Raw genomic sequence first — 21,182 nt, 5'->3', positions numbered from 1 at the left:
GTGCACAACCACACCCCATATAGCTGGCTACCTTCTCGCCCCCCCTCCCACCAGCCCCACCATGAAACAGGAGGCTGTTCCCACACTTGTAACATCTTTCTGCCCTCCTCACTCTCCACTCTCTGGCCAGCACTTTTTTAAAATTTCCCCTATTTAAATTTCTGAATTTCACATACAGAAATCTCTGACTTCCTGGCCCCTAAACTACAGGCAGTATTTTCTGACTTCCTGTTTGTTAAGGGAGCATCTGTATCCTCTCAACACCACGCGATATTATTTACTTTGTCGAGGCTTCTAGCACATATTCTCTGCTCAACATATTTTCTACATCTACAATTAAATCTTGTAGTTTGAGTGTGAAAACCAACAACCAGAGATTTTAATATAATTCACTGTAGAACTGAGTGGCACATTTGGCCCTAAAGATAAGGACTTATCATGAGCCATTCCTCGAAATTACCTGAAACTCTGAAAAAGAAAGATTGTGTGTCTCCCCAGGCCATTGCTATCATTGTTTTAAACGTAATAATGCCTAAGGCTGCCAATTATCTGAGCTAGTCTCTGGTCTAAGCACTTTACATATATTTACTAACTTGGAGGTGGGTACTATTATACCCTCATTCTGAGATCTGGAAACAGACACAGTCTGGGATCTTAACCACCACAACTCCTCAACACTTCTAATATAAACTAGGATATGCCTTACCTTTTCACTAAGATCATCCAGTTTCCTTAGCCAGCCTGCAGACTTCTATAAATACTGATAGATTTCCTGCTGAAACCACTGCATTTCTGGAGTAATGTCTACTAAGTAACAACTATATCATTCTTTTGACACATTGCCAGATTCTATGTGCTAATAGTTTATTTACAATGGCTTATCTGTAATCATTAAAGAAATCAGCTTAACATTCTTTCTACCTCCCCATGCCTATTAGCTTTAGTATGAAGGGTTAGATAAAACTCTGAGATTATCATTGGTTGTTTTTTTTTCCTTTCAGGTGTGGATTCTTAGGCAATCCAAAGTTCTTCTATAGTTATTGATCTTTTCAGGTTTTCTTCTTCATGACTTTTGGTAGCTTCCATTTTGCCAAATCATGAAAGTTTCCTTTTGTTTTCAAACCTGTTGCTATACAATTGCATTATCTTTTATTCTTTAAATATCCATGTATAGGGGCACCTGGGTGGCTCAGCTGGTTGAGTGTCTAACTCTTGATTTCGGCTCAGGTCATGATCTCATGATTTGTGGGTTCAAGCCTGGCATTGGGCTCTGTACTGACAGTGTGGAACCTGCTTGGGATTCACTCTCTCTCCCTCTCTCTTTCTCTCTCTCTGCCCCTCCCCTACTCACGTGCACTCCGTCTCAAAATAAATAAACTTAAAAAAAAGAAAACTTTTAAAAATTAATTAATTAAAAATATCCATATGCTAACAAGCACATGTCTAATGTCTACAACATTAGTTTTTGGGGAACCTGAGTGGCTCCGTCGGTTGAGCGTCTGACTTCAGCTCAGGTCATGATCTCACAGCTCATGAATTTGAGCCCCGCATTGGGCTCTGTGCTGGCAGCTTGGAGCCTAGAGCCTGCTTCAGATTCTGTCTCCATCTCTCTCTGCCCTCCCCTGCTTGGACTTGCTCGCTCTCTCTCTCAAATGTAAATAAACATTAAAAAAAAAACTTTTTTTAAATAGAACATTAGTTCTCAAAATATAGATCCTGACCAACAGTATCAGCATCACCTGGGAGTGTATTAGAAATCAAATTCTTAGTACTGAATCTACTGAAGCAGAAACTCAGAAGTGAGACCCAAGTGATCTGTGCTGTACCCAGCCCGGCAGGGGATTTTGATGTAGCTCAAGGTGAGAACCCCTGGCTTAGACTGTAAGCGGGGGTTCTCAGCCTACCTGTACATGACAAAACCCACAAAATAAAAGGGAAAACCTCCCTCACTGACATCACTCACCAGATCATTCCTTCAAACAGGTTGTGGATAACAAGGTGTGACTGGGTTACAACAATCAGTAATGTTACATGCGTCCAGCCAAACTGCAAAAGAAGATATAGATTACATTTTACCTGTATGTTTACCTTGAAAGGAACTTCAAATAACTGCCAGTAACAAATAGAAAACTGCCAGCAACAATAACACAAACACGTAGAAAAAAATGTCTGCTTCTGTACCTGTCTTATTGGAAGTAAAAAGATACAGAACAGGCATTTGGGAGTAACTTTGTCCCCCAGCTACAGTCCCCACCAGAAGTAGAAACCACAGGGCCCACTTAGTGAGCAAGTCTTTCTACGCTCCAAAAGCCAGGGTATGTCTCATTTTCTCAATAAGTGTTTACTAGGTGCTTGGGACACAGTGAGGGGATGTTTTCAAGTTGAGGGAGCGATGTAGCTGGTAGGATATTCGTGAGCATTGCCTGAAGCTTCACCCTGAGCCTTACTTGGAGGCCACCTTCAGGTCCTGGTGGAGAGGTTGCTTGGGGTGTATTAAGTAACAGTGATTGGGTCTAGGTAGAAGCAGAGCCACCTAACTTAAATGGGGACACTCCTTCGTGCTCTAGGTTCTAGATGCAAACACAACAGCCTGCATTCCAGACTGTTGATTTGTCACAGAAAGCATAAAAGGCCTGCCGAGTTTCTGCAGAACTTCCCTTAAGCCAAGAATTCTGACACACATATACATTTTCCTTACCATGTAGAACTGCAGTCGATAATGCTTCTTGACCAGACTCAGTACAAACATGCAGAATCCTAGTTTGAGGAGCAGGAAGAGAAGGGGCAAAATGAATCACACTCTGCATTATCTTTGTCCTACTCATTTCCTTTAGACGCATGAAGTGGTCCTTTGGCCAATCCCCTGGCAGCGGTTAACCCGGGTACAACTCCAAAGCCTAGGGGGATAATCCTAGTCATTCCAATGACAGCAGGGATAATGGACTCCCTCGAGACAGTCAGAGGAAGGCAATATTTTTAAATCTTGCAGACTACACTCAATTTAGAACACTGTTCACCAGATAGGAATGTTTTGATCCTAGAGCAAGGGTCAACAAACAAAGGTCAAGCCAGCTGCCTGTTTTTACAAATCAAATTTTTTTGGAACACAGTCATGCCCATTTGTTTACATGTCGTCTGGGCTTCTCCCTTCATGCTCAAGGCCAGAACAGAGGAGGTGCAATGAAGACCCTTTGGCCTCCAAAGCCAAAATATTATCTGGACCTTTAAGAAAAGGTTTGCTGAAGGGAGCCTGGGTGGCTCAGTCGGTTAAGCGTCTGATTTCGGCTCAGGTCATGATCTCACAGCTTGTGGGTTCGAGCCCCGCGTCGGGCTCGGTGCTGACAGCTTGGAGCCTGGAACCTGTTTCAGATTCTGTGTCTCCCTCTCTCTCTCTGCCCCTCCCCCACTCACACTCGCTCGTGTGCGCGCGCGCGCGCTCTCTCTCTCTCTCTCTCTCTCTCAAAAATAAATAAATATTAAAACAAAATTTTTTTTAAAAAAGAGAAAAAATTTGCTGACTCCTCCTGTCCAAAGTTATAGGTCTGGCTAAGGGAGACCCACCTGGTGTGGAGTCAAGGCCACCCCTGCATCTCTCACACTGACCCAAATGGTGGCAAAACAGTCTACAGCCGCCCTTCCCCCACCTCCTTCAGGAAGGAAAGAGACTTTTACTCACGAGAGTGCTGGGCCCCTCAAACAGCCCTGCCCAGAAGAAAGCATGTGGCTATTCTAGACCCCTGACCTGGCTCTGTGAGGGGTCACTCTCAGGGTCTGAGGCATGCTCTCTGACTGTGCTCAATCCCAGCAGACCTCTTGGCAATGGATTTTCTATTTTACAGCCAGGTGTCATTCACAGAGACAAGTATTGCTATAAGCTGATCAAAAATAGATCAGACGGAAATTTAGGTCAGAACAAATTTCTCATGTGCCTCAAACTGGCTTTGAGAGCAACTATGAAAAAACAGGAGCATGAACACTTAACACTCAGATAAGACTGAGGTTAGATGGACACAGTGTTTGACTGTTTGTCAACTTCTAATGTATCTGACTAAACCCTCACAGTACCCCTGCTGTTTTAGCTCCAGATTATGAAAGGGATTCAAAGATTAAGCTCCCAGCTCCTGTGAAGTCACAGAGTCTTTTTAAACCCAGGTCGGTAAAATTTCCACTACACTGCAATGTCCCCCATGCGGCCACGCCCCTAGCGATAGCCGCTTGTTTTTATACCCAACTTCCTGGACAGTTTTTGTTTTGATCACACCGCAGAATCTCTGCCAACAAGAGAGTCAGGACAGGACCGTGTTGTGCTGTCCTCTGACGGAGGCTGGGACACAAGGTCAGATGGCACAGACTGAAGTCCCCACAACTACACAAGGCCCTCGGTCCCATTTCTTAGGCAAGAGCTGCTACAGGGCCCTCAGCTCTGCTGCCCTGAACAGAGTTAACACCATCGAAACTGCGTGAACCAAGAAATTCCCCAACCTCTCCTCCACGGACATACAAACACAAGACAAACACAAGAACTGGTAAACCGCTGAATGCCTACCTATTAGATAGAGAGTAAAGGAAATGAACCGGTGGTATTTACTGAGAATCCGCAAAGGCTCCTCTCTCTGGACCAGAGTGAAGAAGTAATCCGTCACGGTTTCACCATAGAAGAAATAATTTACACACAGTAGAAAGTACCTGTAAAGGAAGACAGGTCACTGCTGTGAGGGGCACATGTGTCCGCTCCTTTATAGCGAGGCCGTGAAAAAGTTCCAGGGATCAGAGCAGGAGTCCACCTGCCCCTCGAGACCCTGGTGGCAGCTTGCAGAGGGACAAGCAGACCAGGGTTCCCTGTTTACTGGTGATTCTGTAGGTGAGAGGTTTATCTGGGAATTTGTGGCAGCTTTCACTCCCTCTCCATGTATCACAAATTGGGGGCTCAGTTTTTGCTCTTTTTGTCCAGTTTCCACGCCTAATGAAAGAACACCCAAACCATAACACGACCTTCCAGAGTGTGCCTCAGCCTGCCTCCCCATCCTATTTCCACTCTTCCAGGAACCCTGTGCACCTATCACAATGGTTGACTCTGGCTTTGCCACCCGTCTGCTTTGTTCCTGTCTTTCCCAGCCTGGAATATCCTCTTTGCTTACCCATTTTTTTCACTTGTTGCTCAAATACCATTTTCTTCATAAAACCTTTATATAACCTAACATGTATCTGTCTCCCCCACATTTATTTCCATAGTATATAGTATTTCATCATTTCACTAAGCAATTAATTACGCTCTGTCTCAGAACCTTCCTCCGGCCCCTGGTTGGGCTCTGAGCCTACTTGGGATTCTCTCTCCTTCTCTCTCTGCCCCTCCCCCACTCGTGTGCACATGTGTGTAAGCTCTATCTCAGAATAAATAAAGATTGAAAAAAATATATGCTAGTCTAAAAGTGGGGGTCACTGTGCAAAGTCTGACGGATCCAAATACCAAGGCCAACGTGTTCATGGATACAGCCAGTGCAGAAGTTTCCAGATCCCAGGTAACTATTATAAACACTCCTCATAGGCCAACCACATAAAATACCTGGGTCTCAAAGGTACTGTGTGAGCTGGTGGCCATCCCTCCCCGCCCACCCAACCACCATGCCTGTAAATACCCACTACAAAACACTTTTCATCCAAATCTGTGGGGTCCCTGTGGGGCTAGACGGCTTACCAGCTGAGGGTTCTAAACCAGGGCAGGTCATAGGAGTGGTAGACGTTGTAGCCAATAGTGATAATCTCATGGAAACACTTAATCTGAACACACATCACCTGCAAGACACAAAAGAATCCAAATACTTGCTGATTCCCCAGTTCTTACCATCTTTGGAAACAGAAACCCACACACAGGTCATGGGCCTTCAAGGAAAACTATCACATTTAAGAATGTCAGTCCTATAGGGCGCCTGGGTGGCTCAGTCAGTTAAGTGTGCGACTTTGGCTCAGGTCATGATCTCGTGGTCTGTGAGTTCAAGCCCTGCATCAGGCTCTGTGCTGACAGCTCAGAGCCTGGAGCCTGCTTCGGATTCTGTGTCTCCCTCCCTCTCTGCCTGTCCCCCACTCATGCTCTGTCTCTCTGTCAAAAATAAATAAACATTAAAAAAAATTTTTTTTTAAAAGAATGTGGGTCCTACAGGGACTCCATTCTCCTCCTCACTCTCACTCACACCGCAGGACTTGGCAATGTAGTCCTTTATGTCACACAGAGTAGATGCAATAGAAACAAACCCCTGAAGCTTCAATTAACTTTTTATTGTTGCACCTCCCTGGATTCAATCCCTTCCCTTTGACTTTGAATAGGAATACCTGAAAAGCCCCAACTGCTTTGCTCAGCAGTCAGCTGCTAGTCATCTGACCCTGTCCATGACAGTGGGAAGACTGCAAGAGTAGTGCTGCGGACTGGGATTTTTAAATGCAAGTCCTAAGCCCCAGAGTGAGGCCCTAGGAAAACCAGAAACAAACCCGAGAGTCACACAGAGTCACAGCTGGGGTCACAGTTTCATCAAATGGCTGAAATAATATCATCAAATTTTTAAGTGAAAAGAGATCTTTAACCACATACTACTGGCCTATCCCAGTGCCCCTCTGGTTGGCTCCTGACAAGGGAGAAGTCACAGATACTGGAAGGCAGATGTGGTCTGAGGAGCCAGGCCCGCCGCTGATTCCCAGAACCAACCACAAACCCCATACTCAAGATTAAATTAGACAAAATTAAAACAGCATGCAAATGGCACTTACAATGATCATTAAAACCATTGGTCCCAAGTAAATGATGATGAAGAAAAATGCAATCATGGCCAAAGTCAGGATGCCTCTCACCCACCAGTTCTTCCATCTAAGTTAGAGAAGAGAGAAAGGAGAAAACATGTTAGGAGCCCAGAAAGAAGCAAAGCACAAACCCAAGGGGGAGGGCTCTTTCTGGCAGGAGAGGTCAATCCCTTCTAGGAACACCTCCTTCACCTTCACAGAGGTACTAGCCACAGGCTGGCAGAAGCAGGGCCAATAGAGCCATTACCTCACTCCCACCAGACTCAGCAGGTGCTCCACGGCCTACAGAAAAATACACCCAGCTTCCATCTTAACGAAGGAATCAGGCAAAAATCCTGAGGGAAATGTGGTGCCTACTTCTGTATCTACTTGGATGGTTTCTATCCAAAGAAAAAACTGCATATTTATCCTGCGGCACAATCCTACATCACTCTGCCCCTGTATCATTATGGTGATAACAATATTAACCAGTGATTAATAGCTATCACAAATACGCATCTGGCACACTTATAAGGATTTTGCATATATTAATTCATTTAACACTCAACACTACTAGCCTTGACAGTGGAAGAATTGGACAAATCACATAGTTGTGATGTGGTTAAACTGATATCTGAATCCTGGGAGTGTAGCTCTAGAACCCATGCCCTTGACCACAACAGAACCTTTCAAAGAGAGACGTGCATGGGACACACACATAGAAACACTTTTAGATAATGTCTTGGGGTCTTATAGTTTCTGTTTTTAGTCTACACACATAGCTGGTGTTGGAGGACCAGAGTCTCAAGGGACCAACACTTTAACCCTGGATTCACTCAAGTTGAGATTTCTTAATTCTTCCAGAAGAATCTCAGGAATGTCCACAATGGATGTGTGGGAGAGGGAAAACTAAACTTTGACCATGAAACTTGGGCTCCTCTGTGGAAAGCAGTCTGCCCACCAGTCACAAAGCCCTTCACATGCTACGTCAGCAATCTTGCCCACCACCACCCCTTTGTTTTTTGGGGTTTTTTCCATCTTATTTTATTTTTTATTTTTTACAGTTTACATTCAAATTAGTTAGCATGTAGTGCAACAATTTCAGGAGTAGATTCCTTAGTGCCCCTTACCCATTTAGCCCATCCCCCCCCCACAACCCCTCCAGCAACCCTCAGTTTGTTCTCCATATTTATGAGTCTCTTCTGTTTTGTCCCCCTCCCTGTTTTTATATTATTTTTGTTTCCCTTCCCTTTTGTTCATCTGTTTTGTCTCTTAAAATCTTTATATAAGTCATATGATTTTTGTCTTTCTCTGACTAATTTTACTTAGCCTAATACCCTCCAGTTCCATTCACGTAGTTGCAAATGGCAAGATTTCATTCTTTTTGATTGCCAAGTAACATTCCATTGTATATACCACATCTTCTTTATCCATTCATCCATCGAGGGACATCTGGGCTCTTTCCATACTTTGGCTATTGTCGATAGTGCTGCTATAAACATGGGGGTGCATGTGTCCCTTCGAAACAGCACAGCTGTATCCCTTGGATAAATGCCTAGCAGTGCAACCGCTGGGTTGTAGGGTAGTTCTAGTTTAGCTTTTGAGGACCCTCCATACTGTTTTCCAGAGTGGCTGCACCAGATTGCATTCCCACCACCACCACCCCTTTGTCCACACTTTCTTCCTCCTTGGGCGACTGCACCTCCCAGCCCAGCCTGCAGCACCCTTCAAGGGCCAGATGTAGTTGCTGTTAAGCCCTAGATTACACTCAGTGGAGCCCTGAGCAGAAGCAGGGAGACTGTGGCCAATGCAAGTGAACAGGCCCACCCTGCACATTTTAACAGAAGTGGGCTCGTGCCATATGACTGCAGGCTGTCTGAGAGCTCCGGGTCTTCCACGGCACTTGGACCTGATGCGAGGCCCCCATGGGCATCTGCAACATTAAGCCAGGTTACCTTGAAGACAAGTTGGAAAGGGCCCTGTTGAGGACCTCTGGGGTATCGTCTGCAGAGGTGGATAAAGGAACAGCTTCCGCTCGGCTCTCAGTGTCCGATGCAGTCTCTCCATCTACCTTTACTTCTGACTCCGATTCCTATGTGGCAGAAAAACAGATGAAAGGTTAAAAAAAGAAAAAAAATGCCTAGTAGCACGCCGAGAAGTACATGCATATCATAGGAGATCTGTGGGAAAAGACCCCCAACAGGGCTCAGGGACATAGCACAGTCAGGTGACAGAACAGATGGGACTCACAGCGATCCCAACACTGTTCCGGCATGTGCTGAGGTGGCCAGCTCTGCTGGAAGTAAGGCATGCGCCTGCACCACGGGGTGGGGGATGAGTGACAGCCACAACCTGCTCAATTTCCCTTGCCTTACTGGGGGCAGGGGAGGGAACAGTCCAGAACAGGGAGAAAGGGGTTCTTTTGCATCCACAGAAGGCAAACGGGAGTCAGGCCTGAATTTCATCAGGACCTCATTCCTGACCCTGCCCTTAATGCCAGGCTCATTACCTATAAGGGCTTGGCTGCTGGCACCCAGGAAAACATATCCACCTCTGAAAACCCCTCTCCCTCAGCACCTGAATCATGCAGGGAACAGTCCCTGCTCTGCCACAACATGCCGTGAACTCTCAGAGCCACCGGAGTGGCCCCAGAACCAGGCTCTCTCAGAGAAAGGCTGGATGCGCAGGCTGTTGCTCCCCGCTGGACTCCCCCGAGTCCACAGTGTTACTTCCAGACTTCACAAGAGCACCCCATGAGGAGGCCAGCCCCAACGAGTGTAGAGGCCGCACAGTATTGCTCACCAGGACGGGCGTGTTGCTGTCTTTTCCCTGTCACCTGGTCCTGGGCATCAGCAGACCCTGCGATGTCACTCACAGAGTTGCCATCCAGGCTCCGGCCAAGTCAGGCAGTCACCCTGCTCGCCAGCCCCTGTGAGGGGACCAGAGCTATGCCAGCAATAGGCTCTCTATCCGAAGTACCAAGGAGCAGGCTGCTCTGAATCCTAGGGACCCTACTGCTACTCAGAGCATTTCTCTCTTACAGAAATTTAGAATCATTGCCGTGAGGAGAGATGGAAGAGAAATCAAATCACTTCAAATTAGACAGAGTCTAACAACACTGCTCCGTATTTGCAGGGCCCTCAACAGTTGTAAGAATGTTTCCCATACCTGCGAACCTCAGAGTTCTGGAAGGAAGGGAAAGGAGACAGGAAGATCCCTACTTACAAATGAAGAAACAGGAGCTCTGAGAAGTCCAATGGCTGGCCCCAAATCCCCTATTAATCCTGGTCTTCTGACTTCTAGGTGTTCATCCCACTAGACTTCCTTTTATTTAAGTATCTTGGAATCCATTTTTTTCCTGACACCCGACACTTTATGGGTGAGGAGCCTTGGTTTGGGGATGGGGGAAACTGGGATGGACAAGAATCACCCGTCTCAGGGGATTTTCCTGGACAAAAAATTTTTAACTTAAAAAAAAAAAAAAAAAGACAGCTGGCTTTGGTAAAGGATGTAAAGATGGTCTCCTCAGTAGGATGTGAGGGAAAGAGCCACAGCTTCTGATGACAGGGTCACTGTTCCTTACTCTGCCACAGCTGAGCCTGGTGGCGCCTGAGCCACACTGGTACCTCTGTACTTCAGTGTCCTCACCTTGTAAAAGGGGGCCAGGAAAGGTCCTCCTTGTGAGGGTTCCCTAAAGAGATCCAGCCAAACTCCACCCAGGGCTATTCCTATTCCACCATCTGAGGTTCCGAAACAGGGCAATGCCTCCGGGATTACCCCTCTCCAGTTAGACTGAAGACCGAGGCATTCAGAAAAGCTTCCCATTCTTTATGTTAACATTAACACCCACGTCCCAGCAGCAACCATCAATGATACGAAGTAACATCTAGATCTGACCCCCAAGCCCAGGAGCTTCAGCACGTGACCACCTGGGCTCTACCAAGGCCTCCCACAGATGCTCACCAGGAGCATCCGGAAGCCACCAGGACTGAGCTGGAGCCCAGCATGGGAAAGGGCATGTATCCAGGCGCAAGCGCATGTGCGAACACACGTGCCCCAGCACAAGGCTATTTTTAACTTATCCATCCTGTTGTCAAGGAGACTCACAAAGGCTGCTGGTCTCCCCAGGCGAGGAAGGGCAGGAAGGAGCCTAGGCAGAGCCTCTGCAGGGGAGGGTAGAGAGACTTGGGTGCCGAGTCTCTCTGGACCTTCCATGCCCTTTTATGAGCATCAGCCCAGCACTGTGTGCTGCAATATAGCCCTGACTCCCCTCCTTCCTTGCTAGAAGGGGTGAGGTGCAGAGAGATACCCTGAGATGGGAAGTAGAACACGAGATAGCTGTTAACTGTCAGGACAAGAAGGGCAAATCCTGTGCAAGGGGCAAGGGCACAACCCAGAAAGACACGGACAGAGAGGGAGCAAGAGAGCCGGCTCTGGGGGTTCCTGAACCGTAGTCCCCATCCCCCCCACTCCCTGAGGTATAGATGTCACAAGAGAGCAGGCCAAGGGAACAGAAGCTTAAGACAACTTGGAGGTTACAGTGTCTGGCTCCTCCCCACCCCATGGGCAAAAGCCTTTTGCTTGAACTGCTAAGACCACCTCTTTGGCTGCTTATGCCTCTAAGTCAAAGAAGCCCAGTGCTGGTGGTGACTCCCATAGTGGACAGGGAGGCCGAGGAGGCAGGAACCCGGAGCTCGAGTTCTTGCCCAGGAGAAAAGTGGCACATGTTGGACCAAGAGTCAGAGGTGCTGAGAGGTACACTGCCTTGCTCCTCCAGGGGATGGCAAGATAGGCAGATGGAGAGGAAGACTTTCTGCAGGAGGAGGCGGCAGCCAGTCAGGGAGAAGGGGCCCAGGACCTAGCTGCGATGCTCATTACACTCCTCAGATCTCTGGTCTTCCAGTGGAGAGAGGATCCCTTATCCTGAACAACTTGGAATGATCAAATGTCATACCGATGAAAGTCATGAAAACTATAAAGGGACTGAAGAGCAACAGCACCCCCACCCCACCCCACAGTATCCTGACCATGGCTTACAGGACAGGAGCACAAGAACCTTAAACACCTAACTCAGGCGACCTGGGTACCCTGCCCGAGGAGGGTAGAGTGGAAAGCACAAGAGCCATCAGGCCGTGCTGGGGCCTGTGTGTGACCAATTACGTGAGCTCAGCACCAGCCTGCCTTGCTTCCTCTTTCGCACCCTCCACTCATCCAATAGGTGGCCCCTCAACTCAAAAATGATCCACTTCCCAAAGCTACCGTGGAAGGGGGTGGCCTGGCACATGGAGGCAGCAGTATTTACTAGTGCTCTCTGAAGTGGGTGGGATGTGTGTGACACAATCCACTGAAGCGTGAGAAGAAATATTAGGACTTCCTTCTATCTCCTTTGTATTTCTTTCTTGTGCATGCTTTATGATGGACCCAGCAGCACACGTATGTAACTCAGTAAGTCAGGCACACGTGGCTAAAACCTCACACACTGTCAGACAAAAGTGTCTCAGCGGCCACAGGCTCGTTTCCCACTGGCTGAAAAGTGCCTGGATCATAGCAGGCACCCAAAGATTTGTTGACCCAATGAGCTAATGAAGTCTACTTGACCCACCACAGGCCAAGGCATCCGGACTGCACCGAGAGTGCGAAAGAACCCCCCTGCCTCCCAATGGCCCTCACAGCAGGACCAGACTTGCCCAGTCCCATTCTGGCCTCCTCCCTGCAAGGAGGGCAGCAGGGGGAGACCGCTTTGTTGCTTCAGACTGTCTCAGCCCAGCTCCCAGGCGGCCTCTCCTTCCTTTTCAACCCAAGGGCCCAGAACAAAGGCTAAGTGGAGGATAGCCTATCTCTCCAATTTGATCTCAATCAACAGCCATCCTCCACAGTCCCTTAGCCATTCCCCAAGGGGCCTATGATGCTGATGTAAACAGGAAGCAAAAGAATGTTTCAAAAGGAAAGAAAAAAGCTCCCTCTTAGGCCCTTCTGATTCACTTAGACCCTGAAGGGAAAGCAGAAAGTCTGTCTAATGAGGGACAGAGGTAATGTCCTGGGTACCAAGGGCTCAGCTAAGACCTGTTGACATTTTTGAAGAAATAGATGCTCAAAAGGCTTCCCCTACCAGCCTTCCAGCGCCCACAACTGCTCAAAAGCAACCCCAGCCCTGACCTAAGGCTCAAAACAGCACAGCACAGAACCTTCTTTCAACAAAGGACAAGGCAGTGAGGAGGGCCTGTGGGGAGCTGCGGGGTGGGAGGTGAAGCTCCTTGGGGCGGAGGCCTGGTGTTTCCTGGCCTGGGGAGGGACCAGCACTCAAAAAACGCATTCTCATTGTTATTCTCTAAGTAGACAACCCTACCTCTTCCCACTCCCTCCTAATTCCCAGTATTTCCTGAAGGCCTGCCTTGGGCTTACAAAAGCTTACTAGGCAGTGTCCTTTTGAGGTTCCTTTTTGGTGGTCAGTTAGTGTCAGGGCCCACCCTCTGACGTTGCTATTCCTCAAGACTCCACAGTGACACCCACAAGTGGTGATGGTCAGAGCTTCACCAAAAAAAAAAAAAAAAAAAAAAAAAAAAAGTGTGGCTGTGGCCAAGGTAAACAGGAGCCCTTGGCATTGTATCGACCAGGCTCCAGGCAGAAGGTAGTCACCCCACCTCATACCCCATTACTTTACCAGATGCCAACTCAGTTTTGTACCTTGCTAAAGAAAATATATTAATATTCTGTTCACGTTTGCCCATGAGGAGCAAAAAACTAAGGAAAGAAATTAAGTGGTACCATCCACTAGGCCCTTTCTCCTCTCTTTCATTTTCAGAGAAATTTCATTAAAAGGTAGTGCTCAGTGCACTGGCTGGTTATGCTTCCAACAACCCTGCCCTTTCCACTGGCAATGCATTCAGATTCATAAGTTTCATTTACTAGGTGACTCCAAACTCACACAAACTATGTTTTGCACTGCTTTAGATGCAAATCACAAACTTTGCCCTAGAAGAAAGTCATCAGGCTGAGCCTAACTTTTCTGCTAAATATTGGGCTTGTCATCATTTTCAACCCTGTGGCAGCTGCCAGGGCAATCCACTCCCCCACTTACAGACCCATCCCCAGGAAAGAAACTATCAGAGACAGGTTTATCCTTAATATCAGAGACCTAAGTGTCCCTCTCACTGAGAAAGCCAAGTAGCTGTGTGTGTGTGTGTGTGTGTGTGTGTGTGTGTGTGTGTGTGGTGTTAGGAAGAGCAAATATTTCTAGCTTTTTCTAATGTTAATCCTATTTGACAAGTTCAATTGTTTGAACAAAAGATCAAGAAAGAGAAGTCCTACTCTGCAAGTTCACGATCATCCCCAATATGGCTATCCCCTGTCCTCCAAAAGCCTATCAATAATATGATCTACAGAAAATGCACTCAGCTACTCCAGATGGACTGCTTCACCTAAACTACCTCTACAGGTGACTGCACCCCAGACCAAAGACCTCAGAGAAAGGACATGGAACAACGTGTACGTGGGAGACTCAGCTTTTTAAAACCTGACTCTGGCTATGAACCATTTCACCTCCAGACAACACTTCTTACAAGGAGCTCCAGGGACCTTTGCTGAGAACACATCCCTTGAAGGACAGTCGTTCCCAGGACAGCTGCACACACGCCCAAGTATGCAACATCCCTTTTGCTACGGCCTCCTCTGAGACCTCACAACACTGACCTCTCTCCCTCCCTCTGGAGTCCTCTCCTCCCCCTCATCACAGGCCCTTACTTACAACCAGGTGAGCAGGCTCAACAATAAAAAGCTTTTGACAGCTCATCCACCCAATGCACTCTCTTTCCTAGTTCACAAACGAACCTTTGGCAAGAGCTGCGGACACCCCATCCCCCTCTCTGACCGCATGATTCTTCAACCATGGCAAGCCACCTGCCTTGCCTGCCCAGCCACTCTGCTGAAGTGCTCTCCCCTCACCAATGACCTAATCACTAAACCCTGCACTCTCTGTCCTCTGCCCAGTCCCTCCCATCCATCAGCCAAACAAGAGACACACCCCTTCTTTGCTTCCAAGCAGCACATCCTTCCTGTTTCCCAGCTGCCTCTCTAGCCAGGCCTCCTTTAGGCAGTCTTCTCCTTGGCAGCTTCCTCGTCCTGGCTCTCGATTTGGGGGTTCTGCCAGGTTTCTTCTGAGGCTCTCGTTCTTGTACTACCCACTCTCCATGAGTAGCCTCGTTCACTCTGATGCCTCCAACTGCCTCTCCTTGGGCTTCACATTCATTCATCCAAATGTACTAGATGTCTCCCCTTGGATGTCCCCACCACACCTAAAATCCTCCACGTGTCCAAAGCCAAACTACTTCCTTTCTCCTGAATTCTCAAGTGAGAAATGCGACGTTCATCCTTCGTGGCTCCCCCCTCAGCCCCTAGAACTATCTATCACCCAGTCTGTGTGCCAGCTCCAAAAAGGCTTTCTGCTGCATCTACTTCCTGTCGCCTCTGGCACTCCCTTAATTCAAGCCAGTACCATCTCTGCTGAGTACCTGCAGCAGCTCAACTGGCCACCTCACCCTCAGTCTTTAGTCCACTCCTACCTCCCCTCTACTCTTTACGCTGCACCAAGAAAATCTGATCATGTCGCTCCCTATTGTGAACTCCCTCTGGAGCACCGGTGTAAATGGAGCAATTTCCACTTCCGGTAATCTAAAGGATAGACTGAACTATGGAACAGATCTACACTTTTTTGAGATGGTTGTACCAGCCACTTTGAGATCCGAGTCTTATCCACCCTTCTAGCCTCATTCCTTTCGGCCATTCTGAAGTACAGTCAGCTGTACGTCTTTTGTTCATTCTGCTCCTACCCAGAGCAGTCTGCAAATCACTTCTATGGACACCTATTTCTCTTCTTTTTGGTCAATTATAACTTAGCCTTTGAATCTCGGCTAAGAGATCCCTTTCTCTCCAAACCTTCCCTAACTGCCTATGTGCCCCAGTGGCCCCCTGTCATTTCTCAAGAGCACACCATACAGCGTGGTCTCCTGTTGACTTCCTCAACACAGTACCCCAACATCTGGCATGGGGCCCACAACAGAGAAGACAGTAAGCAGGTCTTACCACATCTGCATAAGGTGTCAGAGAGGATCTGGGGTTTACTGAATTGGCAAATAGCTGGGTGACTCAGCAACTCATTTCCTGTGCTCTTAACAAGCACTACATGAAGTATCACCGGGTTGTAGCCCCGCTATCCATCTTCTCTTCTTTCCTAAGACATTGTAACAGAGGCCCTGATTTTCAGCTGGGCTTAGAACCAGGACTACATTTTCCAATTCTGGCCAATGAGTCATTAGCAGTTGTGTGAACTTCTACTATTCTTCCATCATGCTGGCTAGAATGCAGACAGGCTAGGGGCACCTGCGTGGCTCAGTCGGTCAAACGTCCCACTTCAGCTCAGGTCATGATCTTGCACTGGTGGGTTCGAGCTCCTCATCAGGCTCTGTGCTGACAGCTCGGAGCCTGGAGCCTGCTTCAGATTCTGTGTCTCCTTCTCTCTGTGCCTCTCCCTTATTCACGATCTGTCTCTCTCTCTCAAAAAAAATTTTAATTAAATTAAATTAAAAAAAAAAAAAAGGTCATCGCTGAACTGCAAGTGACTTTGAGATATCCAGTACCTCAGCAGAGAAAAGCAACACGGTCTCAATTTCTAACACATGAAGTAAATAGCCTCTATGCTGTCAAATTGGATGGACTTTCCAGTATTCATCTTGCTGTACCTCTTGGCAATATTAAATATTAGATCTAGTTGACCATTTCTTCCTTGGAACATTTCTCTCTTAGCTTCCACGATCATTACCTTCTGGGTTCTCATTCCATCTGACTGGCTGCTCTTTCTCAGTCTCTGTGCTATTTTCCCTCCACATGACCTCTACATGTTGGACCAATTCTGGTCCAATTCTAGACCCATTACATTCTCTCCCTAAATATTACCATCCAACCCCTTAGCTTTAATTACTAATTCCATGCCAAAGATTCTGACATTTATATTGCCAATCTCAACCCCTCCCCCACTGCCAGACCCAACTATTGTTTCCAAATACTTCATGGCACTTCCACCAAAAAGTTCTCATAAGCATCTCAAACGTAACTACCTGAACAGAACTACAGATGTTGTCCTCAAAACTGTTGATCCTGAGGCCTCACCTTGCTGACAAGTTGATGACACCACAATCTGTATCCTGCATAAGCCAGAAACTTGGGAGTCATGCCTAATTTCTCTCTCCTCAGCCTCCCCCAGTACTGGACACAGCAGTTGGCTCCCTCTGAAAATCCATTCCACTCCTCCTCGATGGCACACAGTAGCCTGTACAAGCTAATTATTTTAATTGCACCCCCCTTTTCATAGTGACAGGTTCCTGAAGAGGCATTTTTACCCCCAGCCTAAGCCATGGCTATTTTATTAGAGTGGGCACTTGGCCTCAGATGGTACAGTCAAATTATAGCTCCAGAATCTGGTAAGAAGACCATGGAGAGCCACTTGAGCTTTCTTTCCCTCCCTAGCTTGAGGAAAAAGGAAATCAGGTGCTACCAGCACTGGCTTGCATCTCCGTGAGAGCCTTGGGATGACCATACACCTGAAAGGCACAGAGAAGCGAGGACAGAGAATGATTTAAGCTAATGAATTTCATGATTATTTGCAACTGAAAGACAATGAACCCAAATCCTGCTGACTCCACAGCCAAAACAGATCTCAAATCTATCCTTCATATCTCAGCAGTCACTCAGAGCCAGGGATCTTTCTAAGATGCCTATCAGTTTGCGAAAACTAATGAAAGGAAACCTTGTTCACAAGGAAGTCAGGAGGCCAGCAGGAGAAGCTCTCATGCCCTACCACTCCTGGTCAAGGGCAGACCCAATAAGAAGAGACTACTTTGCAAGTCAGCAAGTCAAATCACTACTACTTTACTACCTCAGCAGGAGGAAGAAAGGTTCTCTTCCTCCCCGGCAACAGCCCAGCCAATGAGAAAAAGTCCCAACTCAGTCAATGAAAAGCCACCATATTTTGAATTCCGCGTTTACTCCAATGGCCTTTTTGTTTGTAACAGCCTTCCCACCTTCCCTCCATCTCCTCTATAAGAGACCATTCCTCTGGTTTGTTCTGTGGACTTGTCTGTGGTTTTGCCAGTAGCTTGCTTATGTCTGACTGCATGTCTGTGTTATTCCCAAGTAAACCCATTTCTACTGGTAAAATGACTTATTTTTTTTTTTAATTTTTTTTTCAACGTTTTTATTTATTTTTGGGACAGAGAGAGACAGAGCATGAACGGGGGAGGGGCAGAGAGAGAGGGAGACACAGAATCGGAAACAGGCTCCAGGCTCCGAGCCATCAGCCCAGAGCCTGACGCGGGGCTCGAACTCACGGACCGCGAGATCATGACCTGGCTGAAGTCGGACGCTTAACCGACTGCGCCACCCAGGCGCCCCAAAATGACTTTTATTTTTAATGTTAACATTACTTGGTGGTAAGAAGTGGGATCCAGAAAAGATCCCCCAAAAACTCCAAGGCTGGTGGGTAGAAGATGCCGGTACCCACAGAGCCAAAGGGGCTCACTGCTCTCTTGCTGACTCTGGAGTGTGAAGGTAAGTTTTCTCCTAGATTTCAAGCTCCACTTTGTGTCCAAGCTCTCCAGGCTTTATTTGAGATCAGTTTTAAGGACTGTTTCTTATAAGAATACTCTTTTGGCCTTCAGTCTGACTCCTTTTCAGAGTCAGACTTCTTGTTGGAACTGTGCTGGCCTCTGGTCTGATTCCTTCTGGAACAAAGCTGTTCCTGTTGAAACTGTGTTTTTAGGAATTTTTTTCTGTGCTATAGAGAAAAACCTCTAAGAAATGGGATTCCAGTCATCAAAATGCTTTGAGGGTGCCCCCTTTCTGGGACCCCAGTGAGTTTCATATTTAAAAACTATGGTCCCTACATATGCACATTTATAACCAAATGGACTTAATCAGAAGTAATTTAGGGCACCAATGGCCAGTATGAGGAACTTCCAATCTCCCCAAACTTGTTTTCTTGAATTAAATTAGAAAACTGTGGCTCCCTGGCACAAAAACAGACACTCAGATCAATGGAACAGAATAGAGAACCCAGAAATGGACCCACAAACATATGGCCAACTAATCTTTGACAAAGCAGGAAAGAATATCCAATGGAATAAAGACAGTCTCTTCAGCAAGTGGTGCTGGGAAAACTGGACAGCAACATGCAGAAAAATTAACCTGGACCACTTTCTTATACACAAAAATAAACCCCAAATGGATGAAAGACCTAAATGTAAGACAGGAAGCTATCAAAATCCTCGAGGAGAAAGCAGGCAAAAACCTCTTTGACCTTGGCCACAGCAACTTCTTACTCAACACGTCTCTGGAGACAAGGGAAACAAAAGCAAAAGTGAACTCATCAAGATAAAAAGCTTCTGCCCAGCAAAGGAAACAAATCAGCAAAACTAAAAGGCCACCGACACAATGGGAAAAGATCTTTGCAAACGACCTATCAGATAAAGGGTTAGTATCCAAAATCTATAAAGAACTTATCAGACTCAACACGCAAAAAACAAATAATCCAGTGAGGAAATGGGCAAGACATGAATAGACACTTCTCCAAGGAAGACATCCAGATGGCCAACCGAAACGTGAAAAAATGCTCAACATCACTCATCATCAGGGAAATAAAAATCAAAACAACGAGATATCAACTCACACCTGTCAAAATGCTAACATTAACAACTCAGGCAACAACAGATGTTGGCAAGGATGTGGAGAAAGAGGATCTCTTTTGCACTGCTGGTGGGAATGCAAACTGATACAACCACTCTGGAAAACAGTATGGAGGTTCCTCAAAAAATTGAAAATATAACTACCCTACGACCCAGCCAAGAGATACAAGTGTGCTGTTACGAAGGGGCACATGAACCCCAATGTTTATAGCAGCACTATCAACAATAACCAAAGTATGGAAAGAGCCCAAATGTCCATCGATGGATGAATGGATAAAGAAGATAAAGAAGATACACATGCACACACACACACACACATACACACAATGGAGTATTACTCGGCAATCGAATGAAATCTTGCCATTTGCAACTACGTGGATGGAACTAGAGGGTATTATGCTAAGCGAAATTAGTCAGAGAAAGACAAATATCATATGACTTCACTCATATGAGGACTTTAAGATACAAAACAGATGAACATAAGGGAAGGGAAGCAAAAGTAATATAAAAACAGGGAGGGGGACAAAACAGAAGAGACTCTTAAATATGGAGAACAGAGGGTTACTGGAGGGGTTGTGGGATGAGGGGTGGGCTAAATGGTAAGAGGCATTAAGGAATCTACTCCTGAAATCACTGTTGCACTATATGCTAACTTGGATGTAAATTAAAAAAATAAAATAAAATTTAAAAATCTTTATAAAAAAAAAGATATTTAGATATTAAAAAAAAGAAAACTGTGGCTCCTTAGAGACAGAACTCAATGGGATGCATATTTTATTTTTTTTTTTTTTTATTTTTTTTTTAAGTAGGCTTCATACCCAGCACAGAGCCTAACGTGGGGCTTGAACTCATGACTCTGAGGTCAAGACTGGAGCTGAGATCAAGAGTGGGATGCTTAACCGACTGAGCTACCCAGGCACCCTGGGATGCCTATTTTAATTGGCATCCCCCAAACATTTTCAAGATTGGGACCCCCAAACATTTTCAAGATTCTCAGTTTGCCTTTCTGCAAAAACACTATTTCTAAATTAACTGAGGCAACCAAATCATCTAAAGAAGTCAAAATGATTTCTGTGGCTTCTTTTTCTAACTAAATAGACCAACTTAAAAGTAATTTAGAACTTCAATGGCCATCATAGAGAACTTTCAATCTCCCTAAACTTACTTTCTCAAAGCTGAATTGGATAGCCATGGCTCTAAAATTGTCAAAACTGAATAGGCTTTTGGGATTTTGAAGCTTCCAAACATTACCAGGAATCCCCAATTGCTGCTCTGCAAAATACAATTTCTAGACTAGTGGAAGAAAGCAAAGGGGGTGGAGGGGAAGGGCTTCTGTGGCTTCCTTTTTCCCTTCCTGTCTTTTGTGTCTCAGGATGTGTCTTGTGTTCAGTCCCTACCTTCTCTATATCACCCCCCTCCCATACTAACCCTTTTACTGAACTTCCCTTTTCCTCTGAACTTCTCCCCACTCTCTCCTTTTCTGAACCTAATAAAACCTGCTTCTTTAAAGTTAGGTCTTCTTGCTTTGGATTCTGTGTTTTCCCCTCGCTGCCCTTCCCATGCTCACACTCTGTCTCTGTCTCTCTCTCTCTCTCAAAAATAAATAAACATTAAAAAAATTAAAATTTAAAAAACAGGGCACCTGGGTGGCTCAGTTGGTTGAGTGCCTGACTTTGGCTCAGG

The 21,182-nt window shown here is 46.3% G+C and overlaps 1 protein-coding gene across 3 annotated transcripts in view; it reads right to left on the bottom strand.

The window, feature by feature from the left end:
* CDS2 (CDP-diacylglycerol synthase 2) overlaps positions 1–21,182 on the bottom strand; it is a 56,099-nt gene that overhangs the window by 7,780 nt on the left and 27,137 nt on the right. For 2 of the 3 annotated variants that reach the window (XM_011280916.3, XM_045053846.1), the window contains exons 2-7: positions 8,724–8,860; positions 6,760–6,856; positions 5,696–5,793; positions 4,547–4,686; positions 2,699–2,757; positions 1,964–2,046 (exon numbers count right to left, since the gene is read on the bottom strand). In XM_011280916.3, coding sequence (XP_011279218.1) covers positions 1,964–2,046; positions 2,699–2,757; positions 4,547–4,686; positions 5,696–5,793; positions 6,760–6,856; positions 8,724–8,860 — 614 coding nt within the window. Of the gene's footprint in view, positions 1–1,963; positions 2,047–2,698; positions 2,758–4,546; positions 4,687–5,695; positions 5,794–6,759; positions 6,857–8,723; positions 8,861–14,512; positions 14,573–21,182 lie in introns of those variants that run through there. The other variant, XM_045053845.1, reaches the window with a different exon arrangement.

The sequence above is a fragment of the Felis catus genome, chromosome A3, assembly GCF_018350175.1.
Source record: "Felis catus isolate Fca126 chromosome A3, F.catus_Fca126_mat1.0, whole genome shotgun sequence".
NCBI classification, from domain to species: Eukaryota; Metazoa; Chordata; class Mammalia; order Carnivora; family Felidae; genus Felis; species Felis catus.
This window is presented reverse-complemented; position numbering and strand designations above follow the sequence as displayed.